The sequence below is a fragment of the Camelus dromedarius genome, chromosome 19 (genome assembly GCF_036321535.1).
Source record: "Camelus dromedarius isolate mCamDro1 chromosome 19, mCamDro1.pat, whole genome shotgun sequence".
NCBI lineage: Eukaryota > Metazoa > Chordata > Mammalia > Artiodactyla > Camelidae > Camelus > Camelus dromedarius.
The window spans coordinates 22,142,835-22,164,501 of record NC_087454.1 but is presented as its reverse complement, the minus strand read 5'-3'; the positions used below and the strand labels follow the sequence as shown (position 1 = coordinate 22,164,501).

At 55.5% G+C, this 21,667-nt stretch overlaps 1 protein-coding gene across 6 annotated transcripts in view; it reads right to left on the bottom strand.

Moving 5' to 3' along the window:
• Positions 1–15: 15 nt before the first annotated feature.
• PACSIN1 (protein kinase C and casein kinase substrate in neurons 1) overlaps positions 16–21,667 on the bottom strand; it is a 44,142-nt gene continuing 22,490 nt past the window's right edge. For 2 of the 6 annotated variants that reach the window (XM_031434898.2, XM_064476399.1), the window contains exons 2-10: positions 8,324–8,449; positions 7,243–7,399; positions 6,071–6,306; positions 5,509–5,664; positions 5,236–5,411; positions 4,711–4,831; positions 4,485–4,612; positions 3,349–3,536; positions 16–2,857 (exon numbers count right to left, since the gene is read on the bottom strand). In XM_031434898.2, the coding sequence (XP_031290758.2) occupies positions 2,748–2,857; positions 3,349–3,536; positions 4,485–4,612; positions 4,711–4,831; positions 5,236–5,411; positions 5,509–5,664; positions 6,071–6,306; positions 7,243–7,399; positions 8,324–8,386 (1,335 nt within the window). In that variant the 5' untranslated portion in view covers positions 8,387–8,449 and the 3' untranslated portion in view covers positions 16–2,747. Of the gene's footprint in view, positions 2,858–3,348; positions 3,537–4,484; positions 4,613–4,710; positions 4,832–5,235; positions 5,412–5,508; positions 5,665–6,070; positions 6,307–7,242; positions 7,400–7,552; positions 7,631–8,323; positions 8,471–10,953; positions 11,105–17,204; positions 17,273–21,667 lie in introns of those variants that run through there. The other 4 variants (XM_031434899.2, XM_064476398.1, XM_010994520.3 and 1 more) reach the window with 4 other exon arrangements.

Here is a 21,667-nt window from a genome sequence, read left to right as displayed (position 1 = left end):
CCTCCCCAACAAACACCCAACCACACGGAACTCTCAGAGGGCTCAAAAGACACACAAGACTCAAGATGACAACGTCCAACCAGGTTGACACAGTTCTGGATTTTATCCACAGTCATACAATAACAACTTATATATATATATATATAAATATATATATATATTTGTATTTATATACCTTTAAATTACACAGTCATGTACAAAACAGGTGCATTGCTGAGACCACAGCACTTCTCAGAATTTCACAAGTGTTGGACTAATGGAGTTAGGAAGCCTAGGGTGGCAGACGGCGGGCCGCAGAACGGTGCTTAACTGGGGACAAAACACAGTATTCGCCAAGCCCCATAAGGTGGGCCGCACAGCATCAAGGGGGGTGGGTGGGGGGCTACGGGAGGCGGCGAGCATGGCCCCCACACTCGGTGTTGAGTACCTTGACACCAGCACTGACAGGTGGGGCTGGGCCCCTGGGGCTCAGGGGGACTTCCAGGTGGGAGACCCTCCCACCCTGGTGCCCTGAAGAGCCTGGGGGCTGAGAGAGAGTGGTCCCAGATGGAGTCGTAGAGGTGGTTGCTCAGAAGGAATGGGGTTTCAAGTCCCTGCCCCAGAGTGGGCAGCTGGAGTGGTGAGGGAGACAGGCCTGGGGTCCAGCCAGGGCCACAGCCCCTACCCAGGAGCTGGGGAGCCACTGGCACAGAGAGGGGGGAGCCCAGGCCCCAAGGTGCAGATGTGCCAGCTTTCTGCTTTCCAAGGGTAAGTGGCGAGGGGCAGAGGCCCCCAACCCCAACTCCTGCCTGGAAGAGAGGCTGAGGAAGTTTTTGTTCTGGAGTTGGGAGGGCTCCAGGCTTCAGAAATCTTGCATCAGGCTCTGAGCAGCCTAGGGCACATCTCAGAGGCCCAGAGAGCAGACAGTGACAAGAAAGGGGGTGCTGGGAGTTCGCCTGACCCTGGGGGTGCCATCATCCCCACCCCACCCCCAACTCCCCTGGCCCTGAGGGAGGCCTGCCCCAGCTCAGGCCCCTGTGAATCTGCCAGGATCCTCTGTGCCCACATGTACAGGTCAAGGCCTTGAGGTGGGGCCTGCAACCTCCTAAGTAGGCTGTTGGAAGAAGCGGGGAGCAAAAGAGGACTGAGGGGTGACAGAGGGGCTGGGGTATCACACTGTCTTTACCTGGAGGCCAGGGGGTCTGGTGCTGTAGGAGCAGGTAGGGCGTCTGCAGACCTGAGGCCCAGGAGTAGCATCAGCTGTAAGCAAGTCTCACCTGGTGCTACAGGAAGTCTCAGGGCCTCATGGGGGAGGTTCCCGAGAAACTCCTCCTCTAGCCATTCCCTTACCTTGTGGGGTCTTGTCCTGCCCTGGTCTGCTTCCCAAGCACTCCTGCCCGACTCGTATGGGCAAGGCTGGTTGGTACCTGGTATGAATCCCTAGTAATCAGCACCACTCTCTCACCAACCACAGGAAGCGCTCCTGCTCTCCGGAGGCCGTTGGCCTCCTCCCATCCCCCAAAGTCCTTAAACTGATACCCAGGCTTGGAGAAATGGAGGGGCTGCCAGCAGGACGGGCTGCCAGGGGCCAGGGCTGGGGTTGGGGGCGGGGAAGGGACAAGGAATAAAGACATGGCGACTGTCCTGCTCCTGAGGGCCAGGGCTCCCCCCTCTTGCAAACCCAGGCCACTCCCATTGGCTGCAGGCTCTCCCCTGCCAGTCCCAGGCTGGTAGTTCCCCTGGGCCCACAGTGTCTCTGCAGGCAGGCCACAGAAGGGGAAAGAAGGATGGGAGGCTGGCTTAGCCTAGTGGTTCTAGGGTTTTAGATGGACATGGAGGGAAGGAAGGTGGGTGGGCAATATGTCCTCCTCCCCAGGAAATGGGAGGAGGCTGCTACTGTTGCTGGCTTTGCCCTGGGCTTTGGGGTCCCTCCCTGCTGCCTGAGGACTTCTGAGAGGGAGCGGGGGTCTCTGCGAGTGACTAAGGGGTCTAGCTCTGAGGAAGAGCCAGTGCCCAACGTGCTGACAGCTGGAAAGAAGGGCCCCAGCAGGGTCTTGCCCCTCAGCTGAGTCTGGTGCTGGGAGGGCCGAGGGCCTGCTCCCTGTTCACTCACCCTTCTACCCTCCAGCGACACTGTCACCAACTCCAGCTCACCCCTCTTCGTGTCTTGGGGAGTCCAGGGACCCCTGGAAACCTCTGGGATAAGAGGGTGACCATCCCTCCTCCAGCCCCACAGTCTTGAGGGGTGAGACTAGAAGAAGGGCTCCCCAGGGGCAAAGTGGAAGACTAAAGACAGGGAGGACTTTGAGGGTTAGGTTTGTGGAAGGGGAGCCAGGTAGGGCAGGAGGAAGAGGTCATAAAACCAGGCTTAGAGACTGGGGGCAGGTGCTGGCAGCCTGGGGTGGGGACGGGAAGGCTGGGGGACTGAGGCAGGAGAGAGGGTCCAGGAGACATCCCTCAGGGCTCAGGAGACTCTTTGGTGGGATCTGAAGAGCAGATGTTGTGATGTCGCCGTTGGGCTAAGTCCTAAGACCCCCACCTACCCTGGAGCCATCACCCCAAGTCCTATCACCCTGGCCTCCAGGCGGCCCTGCAAATGCTCTGTCTCTTTGTATTTTTTGTTTTGTTCTGTTTTGACTTTTAAAAAAATAAAAGCTTGATCGGAAAATATGTCTGGAACTCTATGGCGAGGGGAGGAGGATGAGAGTGGGCAGGGAAGGGAGGCGGTGGGTGAGGAGTGAGGGGTGGTGTGGAGGGGAGTGGGGTGGCTAGATGGCCTCCACGTAGTTGGCGGGATAGAGGCCCAGCTGCCCACTGTCCAGCCGCCCGCGGCACCAACCCTGCTCGTCCTCCTCGCCCAGCTTGGTGAGCTCATCTCCTGGGAAGGGGACACAGACAAGTGGTTAATGGTGGCTCAGAGAGAGCTGACCCCCAACCCCACCTGCAGGGTAAGCCCTCCTATACTATTATGGTGGACTGACCCCAGTGCTCCTCCCATTCCCGCCAGAAAGCCCACCCCTTGAGACCAGCCCCAGCCACACCCTGACACCCATGTGTGGCCCAGCTGCCCACCTAATCTGGGTCTCAGCGCCGCCCCTGAGACCCAGGCCTCACCTCCAGCTTCGTTTTCCTGGTCCTGTCCTTCCTCCTGGCACCCTCTTCCCTCAGGCCCTGCCCGCAATTCATCTTCTGGTCCTACTCCATCCTATTCTCAGGTCCACCTCTGCCCCTGGCACCCAGTTGCCACTCTCAGACGCTGCCCTTGCCCTCTAATTCAAGTCTTGGCCCCAGGGCACAGGTCACCCTCCAGGTCTTGGCCAGGCCCATGTACCAAGCCCCACCCCATCCCACTAGCCCAACCCCTCTTACCAGCCTTGAAGCTGAGCTCATCCTGTTCCTGGCCGTCATAGTCATAGAGTGCCCGAACACGCACTCCCTTGGCATCGTCATCAAAGGGGTTGGAGCCCCCGTTGGCCTCATTACCCCCAAATGGATTCCCACTCTCATCATCTGACCACTCGGTGGCATAAGGCTGGCCCCTGTCATAGCTGCTAACACTGAGACACAGAGAGAGGACCCAGCATGAATGGCCACCCACCTTACCCTTAGGGCTGCCCACTCCTCCCACCCAGAGCCCTGACCCCACATTCCACCAAGGTTGGAGCAGAAATGGGCCCTGTAAGAAGGGGTCCAGAGCCAGTGACTCTCACTGACAGCTCTTCAAACAGATGTGCGGCAGGACTATTAGCATTACTCCGCTCTTGAGTGAGGAGGTGCTGAAGGAGACCCCATCTGAGAGGGGCAATACCACTCAGTGATTCAGCGTGAGGGTTCTAGTACTAGGGAAGTACTGTTCAGCATGATAAATAGAACTAACACTGCTGTGTGTTATCTATGAAAGTCAAGACAATAAATCTTGAGTTCTGTCACCACAAAGAAAAAAAATCAGTTTCTAATTCTTTAACTTTGAATCTCTGAGATGAAGGATGCTCACTAAACTTATTGTGGTAATCATTTCCGATGTATAGAAGTCAAATCGTTCCGCTTTACACCTTAAACTTATACAGTGCTGTATGTCAATTATACCTCAATAAAACTGGAGAAAAAAAAAAAGGAAATGAGAACAAGGCAAATATATATATCAAATGAATGAGGGTTCTGGAGCCAGACCTCTTGGGCATCATATCCTGGCTCTGAGGCTTACTAACTAGCTATGTGACCTTGGGAAAGTCACTTAACCTCTCTGGGTTTCAGATTCTCCATCTGTAAAATGGGAGTATTTACACACTTCTCAGTGTTGGGAGACTTCAATGAGTTAACATACGGAAAATGCTTAGAAGAGTGCCCGGCACACAGTAGGTGCTCTCACAGGACAGCTACTACTGTCTTTGAGAGGAGCATGAGGTTGCTGTGACTTTGACCATTTCTTGTCTCCCGAGATAAAACTCAGCTGCCCCCATGTGTGGACCCCTCCGGCCCCCAGAAGCTCCATAGGAGGCACTCACCTGCCACGGTCCCCAGCCTGGGATGTGGACTCCACCACCCCTGTGGCATTGGTCAGCGCTACCCCCTCTGCCTTCTTGGGCTGTTTCTCCTTCTTGGTGGTGGTGTGAGGGAGGTCTGGGTTCCACTCCTGGTGGGTGCCAGGGGAGCGGTCAGGCTTAGGGGCTGCCCCCTTGAGACCCCTTCCAGACTTTCAGACTTCACTTCCCCATCCCCACACCTCCTCACCTCAAACTGGGGCCAATTCATGGGCATTCCAGGGCCACTGGTGCTGCGGAACCATCTGAGGTCATCCTGGGCGTCGGCCCCGCGGATGGCCTGCTCCAGCTCCCGGTACACGTGGACATAGCTGTGTACGGGGGAGACGAGGCAGTGCGGGGCAAGATGCACCATAGCCCCTTCTCAGCTTTGGTGAGGGCTGGAGCCCATTTCGGGAACCAGGTTGCTGGCCTGTCCCTTGCTGGGAATCAGGCAGCTTCCAAAAGGATCAATCTCAGTGGGTGGCTCCAGGCCTGTCCAGGGGGCACCCTTCTCCATCCTCACCTTAGCCACTCACCCATCCATCCAAGCATGTTTCCTGAGTATCTGGTGTGCTCACACCTGGGCAGCCACTGTGTTTGGAGCCTCTTCCCTCTTGGCCCCTGCAGCTCTGCCCTCCTCTTCCCATCACTCTAATGGGACCCTGAAGGCCCTGCACACCAGCTCTACCCTTTGCCTCCTCTGCCTGTGCCCACGTGCTGCACGCCCGGCTACCTGCTATTCTCAGCGAGGTTGAGGTGACGTTTGATGTCCAGCAGCACCTCCTTGAGAAAGACCAGCCGCTTTTCCTCAAATTGCTGGCACTGCTCAAACACCTGCTCCATGCCCTCCATGTACTGGGGAGTGGTCTTGCCCACATCTTCCAGCACCTTCTCATACTTCTCCTGTGTCTATAGGCACCAGGGCAAAGGGAGGGTGAGACCCAGGCCTGCAGCTCCCAGCCACCACCCACTCCAAGGGGCCCTCAGACCCCAGCCCGGGCGGCACCTTCTGAACATCCTGCTTGCACTTGTCCACTTTGTCCTGCAGCTTCTTTTGCTGCTCAGGTGTGACCGACTGCTCCGTCTTACTATTCATCTCCCGGGTCATAGCCAGCTTCTCCTCTTTGCAGGCCAGATGGTAGGCCTTCTTGGCTGCCTCTAGCTGTGGGGAGAGGGAGTGCGGGCAGGGCTCCTACTTGTAAGCAGGAGCAAATGTGGTCATTCTCAGCCCCTCCAGCCTGCCCATCCTACTGGGAGCTGTGAGCACACATTCTCAGAGACAGGAGGGATGTAGGCCCTGGCTCCAGGTATAGGGAGCAGTGCCCACCTGTCTGGCTGTTTCCCTGCACTGCCTGTTGTCCCTACAGACACCCTCCCGTAGGGCATCACAATGCCTGCCCTGTCTGTGGGTATTTCTTCCTGGCAGGCAGTGTTGCGCCCCTGTGGGCACAATCCCAGCAGGCAGTGTGTGGTCCACCCCGTCTGTAGACACCCTCCCTCTGATCAGACTGCCCCTCTGAGCCCAGCTGCCCAGCCTCATCCCTCTGGGGCAGCCGCCCACCAGGCACCTCCTTCATCTTCTTGGCCCAGGGCTTTTGGGCCTTGCGGAAGCCGTCTTCAGCCTCCTTGGTCTCCTTGAAGCCGCCCATGATCTGCTTGTGATAGGCATCCTTCTGCCAGTTCTTGACCTTCTCCAGGTCCTCGTTCAACAGGTTGCTCTTCACCTCCTGGTGCAGTTCACTCACCTTGTCCGCCTCCGTCATTATGGCGCCCCAGGCCCGCTCCAGGCTGCCATACTGTGGGCCTGAGGAAATGGCCGTGAGGTCACCAGGTCCTCATCACCTCCTGCCCAGAGGCACCCCCTCTTAGGCCTCCTTTCTTTGAGGCTTTCCCCATACTTCCCATGGCAGCAGAAATGCCCTCCTTTGTTCTCTCTATAGTTTTATCATCTTCCAGGACCCAAGAACAACCACCTCCTCCAGGAAGCCATCTCTGAATACCTCGGCCTGCAGCCCTTGTGAATTCTTCCTAGAGCATCTGCTTCTGGGCCTACTTTCTGTCTCCCCCATCAGCTGTGAGCCCCATGGGGGGGCAGCCTGGACCCCATGAGCTCTCACAAGCCAGCCCAGCACCAGGCAGAGTTGGTGCTCCAGGAATGTTGGCTGAATGTAAAACTAGAGAACCAGCTGGTAACAGATGACAGGAAGCCACTGGGACCAGACATTCCACAGGATCCTCGAACAGTGCAAACATTTGCTGTAATAAAATTTGTGTGTGGGCCATTTTAAATGCCCCGAATTTGATAGCTGAACTATGGTTACACAAACAAATTGTTCTTATTCTTTAGAGATACATGAAGAATTTAGGGTGAAGGGGCATGTCTCCAACTTAAATGGTTCAGAAAAGATATGTAAGTAAACACAGAGGGAGTGAGAAAACAAAGGTGGTAAAATAGGAGCTGGTGAATCTGGGTGAAATGTATGTAGTTCTCGGCACTAATCTAGCAACTTTTCTCTAAGCTTAGATTATTTCAAAATAAAAGTTTTTTTTCCTTAAATCCAACCTAAAATTGCACGAAGTAGAGCTGAACAGGCACAAGAGTCCTGCTGGGTTTGGGAGGGAAGAGTGCAGGTGAGGGGCCAGCTGCAAAGGCCCTGTGACTGGAGGGTGCAGGTGCATCCAGGTGGCCAGCACTCCGGGGACCCAGACAGTGGGGGGCGGGTCAGGGCCTGGGGGGCACCTTTCTCGATGAGCTGGCGCCAGCGCTTGGCCCAGTCGGTGAGCTGCTGCGAGTACGCCTTCTCGATCTTGGCGCGCTCCTGCACGCAGTTCATCAGGTCGTTGCACAGGCGGTGCCCGTCATCGATGCGCTTCACCGTCCGCTTGTAGTTCCCCACCTGGCGGCCAAGCAGCGAGCACGACTCCCGCGGGCTCCCCGCCTCCCTCGCCGGCCGCCCGGCCGCCTGGCCGCCGCGTCCTGCAGGGGGCGCCCTCCGCTGCCACCCCGGTCACCCCATGGCAACACCCTGGGGGCTCTGGATCAGTCTCACCTTCGGAGGCTTCGACACCCCGCCTCACACTCCACCTTCTATACGCCCCCTCATTCCACTTTAAACATAATTTCCTCGCTGCCACAAAGTGCAGAAGGATTTTTAGAATTTGGACTTGGACGTGAATGAATTATTCATTTTGTTCTTGTGAGCTAAATCTATTAGATTTATATAGAGTCATATAAGCGTTGAGTTGAGCTGCAGCTTCTTGACACAATATTATGTTTTGTAGACACCTCATTAAACACTTATTAATTTAGGTTTGGCAGTTTTCGCTTTGAGTTTCGGAAGCCAATGGAAAATTTTTTTCTGGGTCTCAAATATTTGGGGAGGCTCATGCAATGCTGGCATGTCTCCACCTGTTTGTTGCTGTGGGGCTCCCTGAACTCACACTTCTCTGTGGCTGGTGCTCCACCCACTGCCCTCTTCACAGTGTTGGGGTAGGGCGCAGCTGTGAAAGCCTGTGTAAGCTGTAAAGTGCTGCACCTGCCCATGTGAAGGGCAAGGAGTCTGAGCCTGGGCCCCCAAAGTAGAGGACCAGGAGGGCCCTGTTACATATCATAAATGCACAGAATTTAGGGGCAGCTGTGGGGCAGAAGGGCTCCAGGCTCAGGGCCTATAGTAGCCACTTCACAGCAACAACTGCCTATTGGACATAGAGGGTTTTGGAGGGACCCAAGGGGCTGGGGAACAAGGCCTAAGGTCGTGGGTGGGTGGGAGCCTGGGCTTCCAAGCAGCCAGGCTATCTGGTCCTCAGCATCCACGCCTTACCTCCCAGAAGCTGTCAGTGGTCTCCTCTGGAGCTAGCGAGGCCTCATCGTAGGAGCCGGACATGGTGTGGCCGTGGGCGGACGGACAGGTGTGGAGTGGCGGTCAGCAGGCTGGGCTGTTCATGCGCTGGGAGGCAGAGGAGAGATCCTGTAGATGAGGGAAGTATCCCATGTGCCCCACTCCAGGCCTAGGACCCCAACTTGCTGTGGGGGCTCCATAGGCATGAGCCTTGCTTTGGAATGTGGGCTTCCTGTCCAGAGCCTGGCTCACCATCCCTAGAGTCACTCTCATGCCCATCTCCCTGGCTCTCCTCCATTAGCCCTTCACTCCACATCCTCTCCTTCCCCTCTCCCCAAGATCCATCTTCGAGCTCCAATGTGGGCACCTCTTCTCAGAAGCCAGCCCCCACCACCAGAATGGTCTGCATCTGTTTTTGTGCTCCTGGACTCAGAGCTAAAAGCTAGGGCCACACAATTACATATTTGCTTTATGTAAATCTGCAGTTTGCTTCATAGACACACACAGCTCTTCAAAGCCAGCCATCCGGCTTATCTTTCTGCATGTCCTGCACCTCCTCCCCAGGACCTATCACCCTGTAGGGCCCCCTGGGGCTCAGTGAACCCCAGCTGGCTTCTCAATCTGCCCCCCTTGGCACTGCCCACCTTGACCCAGTCAGATCTTTGCCCTGAGTCCAAGAGACCCATCTCAGCTTCCCCACCCCACCCCCAATCAACACAGAGTCACTGATCTTAGCCCCTAGAACCTCCCTGAAGCTCCCACCAGGAGCCTGGATCCAAGCCCCTCGGGAAACTGGCAGCAGGCCTCCTCCCACCTCCTGCCCAGGCTCAGTGCCTCCTCAGGTCTCTGAGATGCTGGACTCCTTTAAATGCCCTTCCCTCTGCCTCGGTGCCCAGCCTCAAAGCCTCCATTAGCCACTTACGTGTCTCCTAAGAGTCCCAGCCATGTGGCTTCCCAGCCCACAGGTCAGACCCTTGCAATCTGTGCGAGCGCCAGTGTGGCTGTGTGTGCCCTGGATCTGTTGGCAGGCATCACGGCTGTCCAATCTAGGCCGTGTGCTGCCCCAGGGCTGGGGCAGGCACTGCCCTACTCCCATCCCCCACCCAGTTCTCACTGCCACCCCAGCAAGAAGGGCTCAGTAGCAAGGAGACAGGACCAGAGAGGCAGGGGCCTGGTCTTTAAAAGGGCAGTGAGTCCAGGCGGGGCCTGACCCTGCTAGGAGACGTGAGCTTTGGGCAGGTGGCACTTCCCTGCTTCTGCACAGCAGCCTCAGACACTATGAGCCCTGTCCGATGAGGACACTTGGGGAGGGCTGGCCTCTGCGAGATTCAGCACAACCAGGGGGTCCAGGAGACCTCCATCTCTTACCAACAGCTGGCTCTCAGGCTCAGGTCAGACGGCACCAACACGTGAGGCTCCTTAGTCAAGGGTGTTCCTCCCCTTCTCTGGCCTCAGTCTCCCCATCTGTTCAGAGGCTAGTGCTCTTTTCCCAGTAATAACCTAGTATTGCCTCCTGGTGCCTCTCAGGCACTAAATATATTCTGTTCTTCTCGCCTTAACAAAACCTCAGACACACTTTCCCACACTCATGCACGGTGGCGGTGGGTGGGTGGGAAGACAGCTGAATTCATCAAGGGCCAAAGAAATGAGTCTGAATTTTTTTCTTCTTAATTTGGCACTTTTCACTTGTAAAGCAGTATTTGCTTTGTACAGAACAGTTTGAATTTAGATTTGGAGAAGTAAAAGACAGGGACATTTAATAAAGGATTTTCAGCCAGGGTAGGATGTGACCCTGCAGCCAGAGCCCAGTCTACAACTGTTGGAGTCACAGAACTCTGCTGTTTGGGATCCCAGCACAGACAGCTGTAAGCGGGCTGTCAGAGGGGCAGGGACCGGTGGGGGGTAGGGACGTTCCATTATGGGATCTGATCAAAGGTCAAGCCCACCCCTGGCGGTGGGGAACCTTGACAGAGGGCAACTGGGCATTCTCGTCCACCTTTGGAGGCACACATCCTTCACTCAGCAGCACCACTCCTAGGAAATTACCTTCCAGCCAGTTGGGTGAACCAATGACACCCAGTTTTATTTACTGTAGCACTGCTTGTAAAAGCCAAAGACTGGAAACAACCCAAATGCTCATCCACTGGTTAAGTAAATTACGGTGCAGGCCAGCCACAGAATGCTCTGGTCTTGAATGGAAGGAACCCTCCAAGCCGTGTCACTAAAGCAAAACAAGCCATGTTCAGCACAGCATGGCTGGATGATTCCATTTTTTATGGGGGGAAATACACGAGCAGAGAATGTTTTTGGAAAGCTGAGTAAGGGTGGTTGCCTTCGGGGAACTGGGTGGCTGGGGTGGGGGGAGGGATTTTTCACCATGGGTCCTGTTATGCCTTTTAGATGTTGCCTAGTGTGCATATATTGCATATTTTTAAAGCTTCTCCAGCTGTTGGAGGAGAGCTGAGGGAGCTGGGAACCAGGTGCGAGGGTGCCTATGAAGCAGGGAGGGAGGGGACAGAGGAGCACAGACCTGGCAAGTCAGACTAGAAGGGAATGAATGATGACAGAGACCACGCTCCACCTTGTCCAGATCCAGGGAGGATGGGACTTACTGCAGTCCCCCTGCTGGGTGCAGGCAGGATCTCCCTGGCTTCCAGCTGAAAGTAGCATGTGTAGTAGAAATAGCTCTAGCCTTGGGATCCCTGCTCAGCCACCAAATTGCTGTGTGACGCTGGGCAATTCACATGGTCTTGCTGGGCCTTGCTGTGAAACAGAGGTGAGGCAACCTGATTTAAGGATGAGATGAGACAGTGAGGGTCCAGCCCACTCTAACCCAGGGAGAGATCCCCACAAAGGTGGTTCAGGAAGCCAGGCAGGCAGTGTTAGGGAACGGAGATGGGAGGGGGCATGTGGGCCCCCCATCACCACATGGCCAGGCCCACCAGCCCGCTCTGCCCCTATCTCCTCCAAATCGGCCTCACACCCCCACCCAGGGGGCAGGTGGGAGGTTCAATGCTGACAAATGCTAGGTCCTTCCTGAATGGCGGTCAATAGCTGCTTCCACTCACAGCACCGCATCTCAGAGTTAGGAAGCAGGTGTGGCCAGAACCTGCGGCTCCTGGTGGATGAACCTGACAGGCCCCTAGCTTTCCCCAGCCCATCACATGGGCATAGCGCCATCCAACTCCCCTCACTGGTGGTGGTACTGCTACCGCAGCCCTGCAAGCCCTTAATCATTAATAACAATAGCTGGTATTTAGGGAGCACATACTCACTGCCAAGGACTGTTCACATGTCTTAATTCATCTCATCTTCATCACAGCCCTGTGAGTGGGGCTCTTATCACCCCTCCACTGCAGATGGCAGCCCAGGGGCTGAGACATGACTGAAAGAGCCTGTCAGCTCTCACTATTGATTCGTCACCTCTGTCACTGTCATGAGGGTGGGAATCCCAGATCAGGGTGGGCCCCCTCTTCTGTAGCGCTGGGGAAGGTGCCAGGCAGAGCCGGCTCCAGCTCTACCACTCACCAGGGAGACACAGCTGAGTCTCATCATGGGGGTCTCAGTTTTCTAACTCATCTGATGGGGAAACAATATTTGAGTTTTTGAAGATCAAATGATAAAAGGGTAATAAGCTCTTTTTGAAAAACACAGACAACTATGGAAAGCTGAAGTTTCAGTGCTGGCCTTGACCTTGCCTTTAGGGAGAAAGGAGCCCCAGGGTGAAAGGTGTTCTGTTGACCCCCGACTTGGAGACAGGACAGAGGAATTAAAAGCACAAGCCCAGAGAGGGTAGGCCCACCTGCGCTACCCCTACCGCCCCCACCCAGTCTCCTCCCTATGCAGCAGCCAGAGGGAAACTGGTCAAAGCTAAGTACAACCCTGCCAGTGTGCTATTCAGATTCGTACCAGGGTTCCCCATTTCTACCAAGTAAAAGTCCAGTTCCTTGCCAGGAGGCCCTGCATGACCTGCTGTCCCACCCCTCACTCCTCTGTTCTCACCTCCTGCCATTCTCACTCTCCGCCAGCTACACTGACTTCCTTGCTGTTCTAACCCCAGGGCCTTTGCACCTGTTAGGAATGGTTCTCCACACCACCCCCACACTGAGATTTCTGCTCAAATGTCCTGACCTCCCCTCATTTCAACTTGCAACCCTGGCCCTCCCCCTTCTCCCTTTCCTCACTTTATCTTTCTCCGCAGCACATGTCACCACACGACGGGCTCTCAACAGCACAGTACTCAACACACTCAGTGTCTTCCTTTCCCACTGGAATGTCAACTCTGCAAGGCTAGCAACTTTTGTCCGAGTCTCTGTGGTATTTTCAACATCCAGAGCTGTGCCTGGTGCACAGCAAGTGCATGGTACTTATTTGTTGAATGAATAAATAAATGCCAAGGACCTTCTGGAACACTCACTAAATAGCAGAAACACTGAATTCTGTACCCTAGACCCAAACACAGTCACCTGCACACAGTCAGTGCTCAATAAATGTTGATAATCATGGTGTTACAACCAAGAGCCAGAATCCCATAAGAGGTGGGTCCCAAATCCCACCTGTCCTCTGCTTCCAGGACTCCTTCCTCTCCTTTTAGTCGATCCCTGGGGTCCAGTCCAGGGGCTCTTTCTCCTTGATGCCCCATGTTGGTTCTGCCCTCAGGATGGTGCCCTCCCTCCTCAGGGATCCTGCAGCACAGACCGAGGAGGATCAGCAGCCTCGGGCTGTTATGTTATCCCTCTCTTCACTCCCCCTTTGTATTAACTACAACCATTGTTGAGTACCTACTATGTGCCAGCCTCTTGATACGCTTTATTTCTAATCCTTATAACAATCCATTAAGATGGGCAGTGACTTCCCTGCCTTCTCTGAGACTCAAGAGAGGTTGAATAACTTGTCCAGGGTCACACATCAGGGAGGAGACAGAGGCAGACTCAGATTGTTGACAAAGAATCAGGTGCCCAGTCCAGAGCCAGTACTCCACGGGTGTCACCCCCACCTCCTGACCTAAGATGTCCTCCCCAGGGACCAGCTCAGCTGGCAGGGCCGTGGGATGCCAGAACTAGCTCCCCCTCACCCAGAGTGGGTCTCAGGTCCCACATACGTTCCCAGCAGCTCCCTGGCTCCTCACCTCACCCAGACATGGATGGGCTCACTGTGCCCGACATGGGTCCACACAAAGACTCTCACCAGCCTCTGTTGAGGCTTCAGATGCAGCTGGAAAGATCCACGTTAGCTGGAATATGCTGTCCTTCCACGCACACCCCTCCCCACAATGCATACCCCAAGCTCAGTCTAGCCTCTGCTCCTTTGCTCACACCTTCCCTCCTGCCTGTGGTGCACGCCGTCCTCCCCATCATTGACCACCTCTCCCCAAAATAACCCTGCTTCCCTTCAAGGGCCAGCTCAGTACCACCAATATCCCAGCCATTGCCTAACTCACCCCCACACCCTGGTGCAGTTCCTAGTCTCTCCCTGCCATCAGCCACGTGCTGCTGCTTCAGACTGGCAGCCCACTCTCCTGACACGCACAGCAACTCCCACCAGATTAGCACTAAGAACAGATTAGTTAAGAGCCCTGACATGGGGCCAACAGCACAACTAGGTTCAAATTTCGGCTCTGCCTTTTTACTGGCTGTGTGACTTTGGCAAATTGCTTAAACTCCCTGTGCCTCAGTTTCCTCATCTGTAAAACAGAGGTGATGATACTACTAACTCCATGGGGTTGGGGTGAGGGTGAAATGAGTAGCCACAGGAAGCACCAGGTTAACTGTTATTAATACTACAGGTGTTAGTACCCACACTTCTCATAGCTGCAGAGCTTTCAAACCAGCCTCTCATCTGGAGACTGCCCTCTTAGGGCTAAGACCCCCACGGAGCTTTGCTAAGGACTGAATTGTGTCCCCCTCAAATTCATATGTTGACACTCTATGCCCGAAAGTGACTGCATTTGAGATAGGACTTTTAGGAGGTAATTAAGATTAAATGAGGGCATAAGGGCGAGGTCCTAATCCAATAGGATTGGTGTCCTAATAAGAGGAGGGGAGAGATGGCTCCCTCTCCCCAGGCACTTGCACTGAGGGAAGGCCACATGAGCACACAGCGGGAAGGCAGCTGTCTACAAGCCAGGAAAAGAGATCTCACCAAGGATGAGATAGGCTGGCACCTTGATCTTGGACTTCCAGCCTCCAGACCATGAGAAAGAAAGATCTGTTGTTTAAGCCGCCCAATCTATGGTATTTTGTGATGGCAGCTAGAGCTGAGACCCCCTTCCATGATGGTTGGGCCTCACTTGGGACCTCCAGGTCTCCAGGTCCCCTGTGAAAAGAGAGCATCCTGGCTGAGGGAACAGCCAGTGCAAAGGCCCTGAGGCAGAAGCATGGCCTCCACCTGCCATGGTTAGGAACATAGGACCCACGTGTTTGGAGCAGAGTGAGTGAAGAGGAGAGGGGAAGGATAAGGTCAGGGAGGTTGACTGGGAGAGGATGCAGAAACATGAGGTCTTGTAGGTCAGAGAGAGGCCTGTGGCTTTCCCCCTCATCAAGTGAGATGAGAACCAATGCAGGGTTTGCAAGGAGGTGGGATGTGATATGGCTTAGGTTTTTAAAGGATCCCTGGCTGCTGGGGGGAAAGTGGACCACGGTGGGGCAGGCAGCTGCAGCCCTCCAGTGTGGGAAGATGGGGATCAGACCAAGGTGGTAATCCTGGGAGCAGTGAGAAGTGGGTAGGGCTGGGGGTACTGTGGGGCCAATGGGATTTGTTGATGGTTTGGATGTGCATGTGAGAGGGAGGAGGAGTCAAGAATGGCTCCAGGGTTTGGGCCTGAGCAAGCAGCTGGCAGGTGGGGTGCTGTTTCCTGAGATGGGGAGCACGGTGGGAGGAACAATTTAAGGGAGATGGGAGCCCAGTTTTGGTGCCCTGAGATGCCCTGAGAGCTAATGGAGATGTTCCTTCCTCTCCCCAGAGCTCCTACACTGGGGCCATGTGAGGAGAGGCCAGCCTGTGGCCAAACTGTTCTTGGAGTCCAGGAGCCCCATACTGAGTGCTCCTGTGGCCTCCCTTCAGCTCTCTTGGACATAAGTAAGGGTGCTGGGGTGGGGGGCAGGCACCCTGGGCTGTGTGCCCACTGGATGTGACAGGGTGGGTGGGAAATGTGCCCTGGGAGGCCATTCTGGTGGGCTCACGGCCCCAGAGTCTGGGGGCAACAAAGCATAAGAGAGCAAGCAAAGACATACCCCAGGGACATATGAGACAGAAAAAAATTAAGGAGATGGGGAACATAGCCTAGAGAAGGCAGGCCAGGAGCAGGGAGGTCAGGACCAGGCCTGAAGGATCTGGGAAAGGGACAGCTCCTTCCAGCTCTGGAGAAAAGAACCTGCCCTCCAGGCCTCACTAGCCCTGTTCGGCTGAGATGGAGGCAGGCCGGGCTGTAGGAGGTGAAGCAGGACAGATGCCAGTGCCGGCCCCAGGCCCTGGTCAGAAGGAGGGTGCCAGGCTTAGAGAAGCAGGGGTCAGATGGTGACGGTGTTTGCACATTACTTGGCTGCTGGCATCTGGGCAGATCTGCACCCCCCACCCTACTCCTGCCACCCCGAGGCCCACACTCACCTCCTGAGCCCCTAACCCTAAAGTGGGGGGCCCCTTTGCCTTCAGTCAGCAGGTGCAACTAACATTTGCAGAAGTGAATGGAGCCACATCAGCTTCTCAGAAAGTATTCCCCAACCCCATCCCAGACCTGGGGACCCCTCCTCGGCCCCCGCACCAAGTCCTATCATGCCCAAGTGCCCAGGGAAGGGGACACTCCACGGTGCGGTGCTAGGACCCTGCAAAGGAACAGCCAAGCTCTCAGGGGGGCTGGAGGCAGAAGGGGGCAGACCCTGTGTGGCCCAGGGGCCCTGGGTACACCCGAAGTTGCACACCCACCCCTTCCCACCTCAGGTGGGGTCTCCACCCCACGCTGACCAAGGCCCTTTAGCTAAGTCCCAGGGTCAACTCGGACACTGCTGCAGGCCCTCCTGCCCTCTCCTTGCCCAGAGCCAGGCAGTGCGGTGCAGGCCCAGCCCCACCTGCTCCTGAGCGGCAGGCAGAGGCTGCTCTGTGGCGCCTGAGCTCCCCCAGCAGCGGCGGGAGTCTGTCCCCAGGAGCAATGCAGCAGAGGGACAGAGAGAGGGGGAGGGAGGGCCACAGGCTCCCCCACCTGATCAGGGCCTGCTCTGCTGCACCCCAACATGGAGACCCTAGGCTTGCTGGGGTTGGGACAGGGGTCCTTTGGGAAATCTGGGGGAACTAGGTCTGCAGGGGGAACGAGGAGGGGAAGGGTCTGAGCCCAGGGGAGAAGAGAGATGGCTCCTCCCTGATGGGGGCTCTAAGCCGGGTGCCTGAGACCATGGTGGGTGGGCAGCAGGGAGGCTGCTGGGGTCAGGGGTGGGAGATGGGTCTGCTGGTTCCAGCTGTCTGGGGCCTGGTAATGCCCTGAGTAGCGGTGCGGGACATCTCACTTCTTCCTCCCCCGACAAGCCTCAGCCTGGGGAGGAACAATACTGTGGGTTCTCAGAAGCTCCAGCCCCCTTGGCCCACTCTGCCCAGGGAAGGAGGATTTCTACAATCAGGACCTGCGGCGGTGGAGAGGGGGTCAGAAGTGCAGAGGAGGAAAGGTAATGGGAGACAGTCCTCCTGATGAGGAGGACCCAAGTTCTGAAGAGGGCCAGGCTGGCTGCTCCCCACCAGGTCCACTGGCCCTGGCCCCTCTGGGCCCTGTGCTTGCTACCAGGTGCTGCTGGTAGGAAGGCAGGGGCGAAGGCAGGGGCCGACTCAGGGCCCCACTCTCCACGCAGCCTCTTCAAGCTGATCCCATCAGGATGCCTACCTGGGCCTGTCTGGGTGCCAAGCCAGGGGCAAGTAGGAGGGCACTGTCCCCGCTGGGCCAGGCCAGGGCTGGAGGGGCTGGCTGTCCTCCTCCTTCTCCGTAGTGGCGGGCGGGGAGGGGGCCTGGCGCCCGGGCAGGGGGCTCTGTCCTCTAGGGTTCCCTCCACTGCTTGCTCAGGAAGGCAGCAGCCCCAGAACTGCAGAAGCCAGCTCCCCGCCCCCCACCGCCGCCTCCTCCCTCTCCCTCCTCCCAACCCGCCTCCTTCTCCAGCCACCCACCTCCTTCTGCTGGTTTCTATGGCAACTGGGCAATGCTCGCACAGACAGCCTCCCTCCCGCGTACACCAGGGGATGCCTGCCTTCTACATGCACACAATTCACCTTCCCAGAGGTGCCGGTGCACACAGGCTCCTGTGGCCACCCTCCATCTGCAGGTGGGTCCCTGCTCCAGGCCCTGTCTTCTCTTTCTCCCCAAGACCCTGCCTCCCAACATCCCTGTAAGACATTGTCAGTTGCACCTTTCCACATGCTTCCCTCAGGTCCTTAAAATCTTACCACGCTCTGTAAAACATTTCTACTTGCTTAAAAACATTTATTCTCATTTGGTCATTCCTCAATTCCAAACCTGGATTTTGAGATTTTTCTGGGTCAGGCCGAATGTGAGTTGCTGGGCTACAATCTCATTCCATGAGATTCCATACCCATTTTATAGATAGGAAACTGAGGCCCACAGCAGTGAAACAACTTGTTTGGTCATCGAAGGCTCCTGGGCTTGTTATTGGCAGTGAGACCCTGTGATTCCAGCTCTGGTGCTGCTCCCACAGTCCACAGCTGTCACATATCAGAGCAAACATGTAGGCTTGCACTATACACATAGGACCCATTCACATCAACATGTGTCCATGCACATGCATACCCCAACAACACACAAACACCACTACATGTGTTTGCACACGTGCATTTCCCAAGACTGTGCATCTACCTGCACACGCACAGATGACACACACATACAACACATAACTGTAACACTAATATCAGCTTACACACATCTTTGACATGTGTACACACGTCTCCACGGATCCAGAACATGTAACACACAAACCTTTCCTACACAAAATCACAGCTGTACACATGAGTCCCCAACTCTACCCTCATGGGAGGAGATCAGTGACACAAGTAAGTATCCCAACCAGGGGATTGAACAATGAGCCACTTCCCAGGAGAGCATCCGCCTGCTCCTCTAGGCACTAATCTGCCCACTGTGTCTTGGCTCTGCTTCTGGGGAGACCGAAGGGGACTGGGGTGGGAGAAGACGGCCCACCCTCCTCCACTTCCTCTCCCTCATCCTGAAAGTCTTCTGCCTGGTTCAGACTAGATCCTACCTGGAGACACCCATGGCCTAGGGGATGCACAGATATCCCCACCCACCCCTGGTCGGTGTCTGGTCCTGGTACCTGGAATTATGACAGGATTGAGTGAAATGGGCCCCTCCTCCTCATCGGGAATTCCAGACTTCAGACAGCCCTCCCAGCCCCTGGGAGGGACAACAGCCAGTGGGGCCAGGCTGGGGGGGTTATAGAGCAAGTGGGGAACGGGGACCAGAACACACAGCATGCCCCACAGGATGTGCCGGCCCCAGCCCAGGACCGCCTCAGAAGGACTTCAAGCAGGGATCACTGCAGCTCCTGGGCCCCAAGGCAGTTCTCAGTGACCCCACACAGCCCAGAGAGGGCACATACAATCAGAAAGAACTGGAAACCCACCAAAAATTAAGCAAAAAAGGGCCTATTAATAACAATGAGCCTCTTTCATACTTCGTCCCCTCTAAGGACCCTCTCAATCTTAAGTCTGCTGCCAATTAAAACAAGACATGCTATAAATTTTATGAAGCAGCCTAATACCAGTGATGCCAAATGGGAGGGGGAAACCATCTTGATACAGATGAAATAGGGCATTTCATGCATTCAACAGATATTAACTAGGGACCTACCACATGCCAGGGACAGTTCTAGGTGCTGGGTCACAGCTGTGGGTAAAATAGGGCCCTGCCCTCAGTGATGGCGAGCTAGTGGATTTACTGAACTCCGGTCCTCCGGCAGCATCTCTGGCTGTCATGGCGGCAGCCTTGCAGGTGGGATCACAGGACTGATCATGTAACAGAGGCTCTGGAGGTTGAGCCCAAGGGGACAAAGCCAGAAAACACCTGGGCTGGGATTTGAACCTGCTGCCTGCCAAGCTTTTCCCAGTGCTCCACATTGATTCCACTAAGAAAGATCTGACTGAGAAACACAGTAACAGCTGCCCGTTTTCTAGGAGTTTCAGAGCTAGTGTTTCTCATCCTTAGATCAAAGGCAGGACAGGGTCATTTGGACCCCCCAAAATGACCTCAGAGGTGACTTCAGCCTGGCCTACTTGGGCCAGAAGCCTGACACTGGGTGTCCCCAGGCCTGGAGGTCCTCAGTAGAGGGAGAGGCGGACACCCAGGCCAGGAGGGTGGGGATGCCTGGCGCCTGAGAACAGAGCCTCCCAGGAGAGCTAGGGGGTGGGGAGGGATTGAGTTCCCAGGTACTGTAAGCAGAGCCCCCTGCCCACCTGCCGGCCCCCAGCCCCAGATCATCTTTCTCCCATCCAGGGATATCAAAGACAGCTGTCCCCTAGCCACCTCCGTCAGCAGGATCCGACCCCATCTGCTGCCTGGCAGACCCCTGAGTTCTGCCGTCCCACACTCAGACAGGCTCTGTAGGAGAAGCTGACCGCTTTGGTCGCCCAGAGAGCATCCACCCCCACCCCACCCCTCCTGTCAGTGGATCCAGCCCCATCTGCTGTTGGGAGGGCTCCCAAGAGGCATTATAAGGGAGGAAGGCAAGACTGGGATATCCCTAGTTTTTGTCAAAGTTGACATTGATAAGAGAACCCTGTCCCCTAAACCAGCAAAGATATGGGGAGCAGGCTATGCCATGTCAGGACAGCCTGTGCCCTTTGAAACTACTCCATCTTTAACTATCTCCTACCTCCTTGGCTTCCTTCTTCCCAAGTGGAACCCCATTCAGGGTAAAATTCCTCAGCCACAGTTTTGTTGCAGCTTTCCTCTGTATACGTTAATAGGGCTAGAAAAATTCACCATCTGCAGCCTCCACTCTCCTATTTGTAGGCCCCAGAGGCCGAGGGACACCCCCTACGCCACACACAGACAACTCCCCCATGCCCAACCTCAGCCGCTATTCCTGGACTTGAACCATGAGCCAGTCCCACAGGTGGGATCAGTCTACAAATGAGGATGGGGCCTCACCCAGGCCACAGAGCAGCTGCCCTTGTGCCCTCTGGAAGAAGTGGACCCCTTCTGTCACCGCCTCCTTGCCCAACCCAAAGAGCATTCACTGCCCCCTCCCCAGCCCATGCCCCAACCCGGGCTGTAATCCCACGTGTTCCTCAGTGCCGGGCAAATGCTATCAGGGCTCATAGCTGCTACTTTGCCTCTCGTTTGCATCACATCCCCCTGACTGTCAAAATGCCAGAATCCTCCCCAAACCCCCGCGCATGACAGGTGGGGCTGACGAGCAATAGAGAGAAAAGATGGACAAGGCTCTGCTGAGGGTCTGGGTAGGGGACTCAACATGTGGGGACCGGGAGGATCCAAGGGAAAAAACTGGAGGCTATTTCAAATTTCAGATCCTGAAAGGCCCCCAGAGGAGGGGCAGTCCAAACTTACTGAATACCTGCTAAGTCCAGGCACCGTGCACAGTGCTTTACACACTTCACCCACTTGTTTTCCACAATGAACCATCTGACAGGGGTGGAAACCCAGGCTCAGAGCAGTTAAGGCCTCACTGCTCAAAGCCTGGGTCCCAGGACCCACAGCTCGGGCATCACCTGGGAGCTGGTAGGAAATACAGAACCTCAGGTCCCACCTAGACCTCCGGATCAGAACCTGCACTGTCACGAGACCCCAGGAGATTAGTGTGAAAAGGATGAGACTGAGGGACTTGGCCTGTGAAACAACTTGAAGATGACGCTGGTGTCGGAAGTGAGGCATCTGACCAGATGGCATGCTAGCGTCTTTAATATGTTTAACAAGTGTCTCCTGTGCTCTGACTATGTGCAGCACTGCTCTCGGCACTGGGGAACGGCAGATAACCATGAGATAACCCTGTGGGTGTTTCACACCTAAGGGGGAGACACAAAGCTAATAAAAAATAAAAGTTCAAAGGGTGATCCATACCATCAAGAAAAATAATGTGGGTGAAGGGGTGGAAAGGATGAGTGGGGCCATTTTAGAATCCCTCTGTGAAGAGAGAACATTTGACCAAAGACCTAAAAGAGGGGAAAAGGAGGCATGTGATGATTTGGAGGAACAGTGTTCCTGACACAGGGAACAGCAAGGGCAAATATCCTGAAGTGGGAGTGAGCTCGGCACGTGGGAAGGCACCCCAAACCTGAATGGGCGGTGGGTGGGTGAGTGGATGA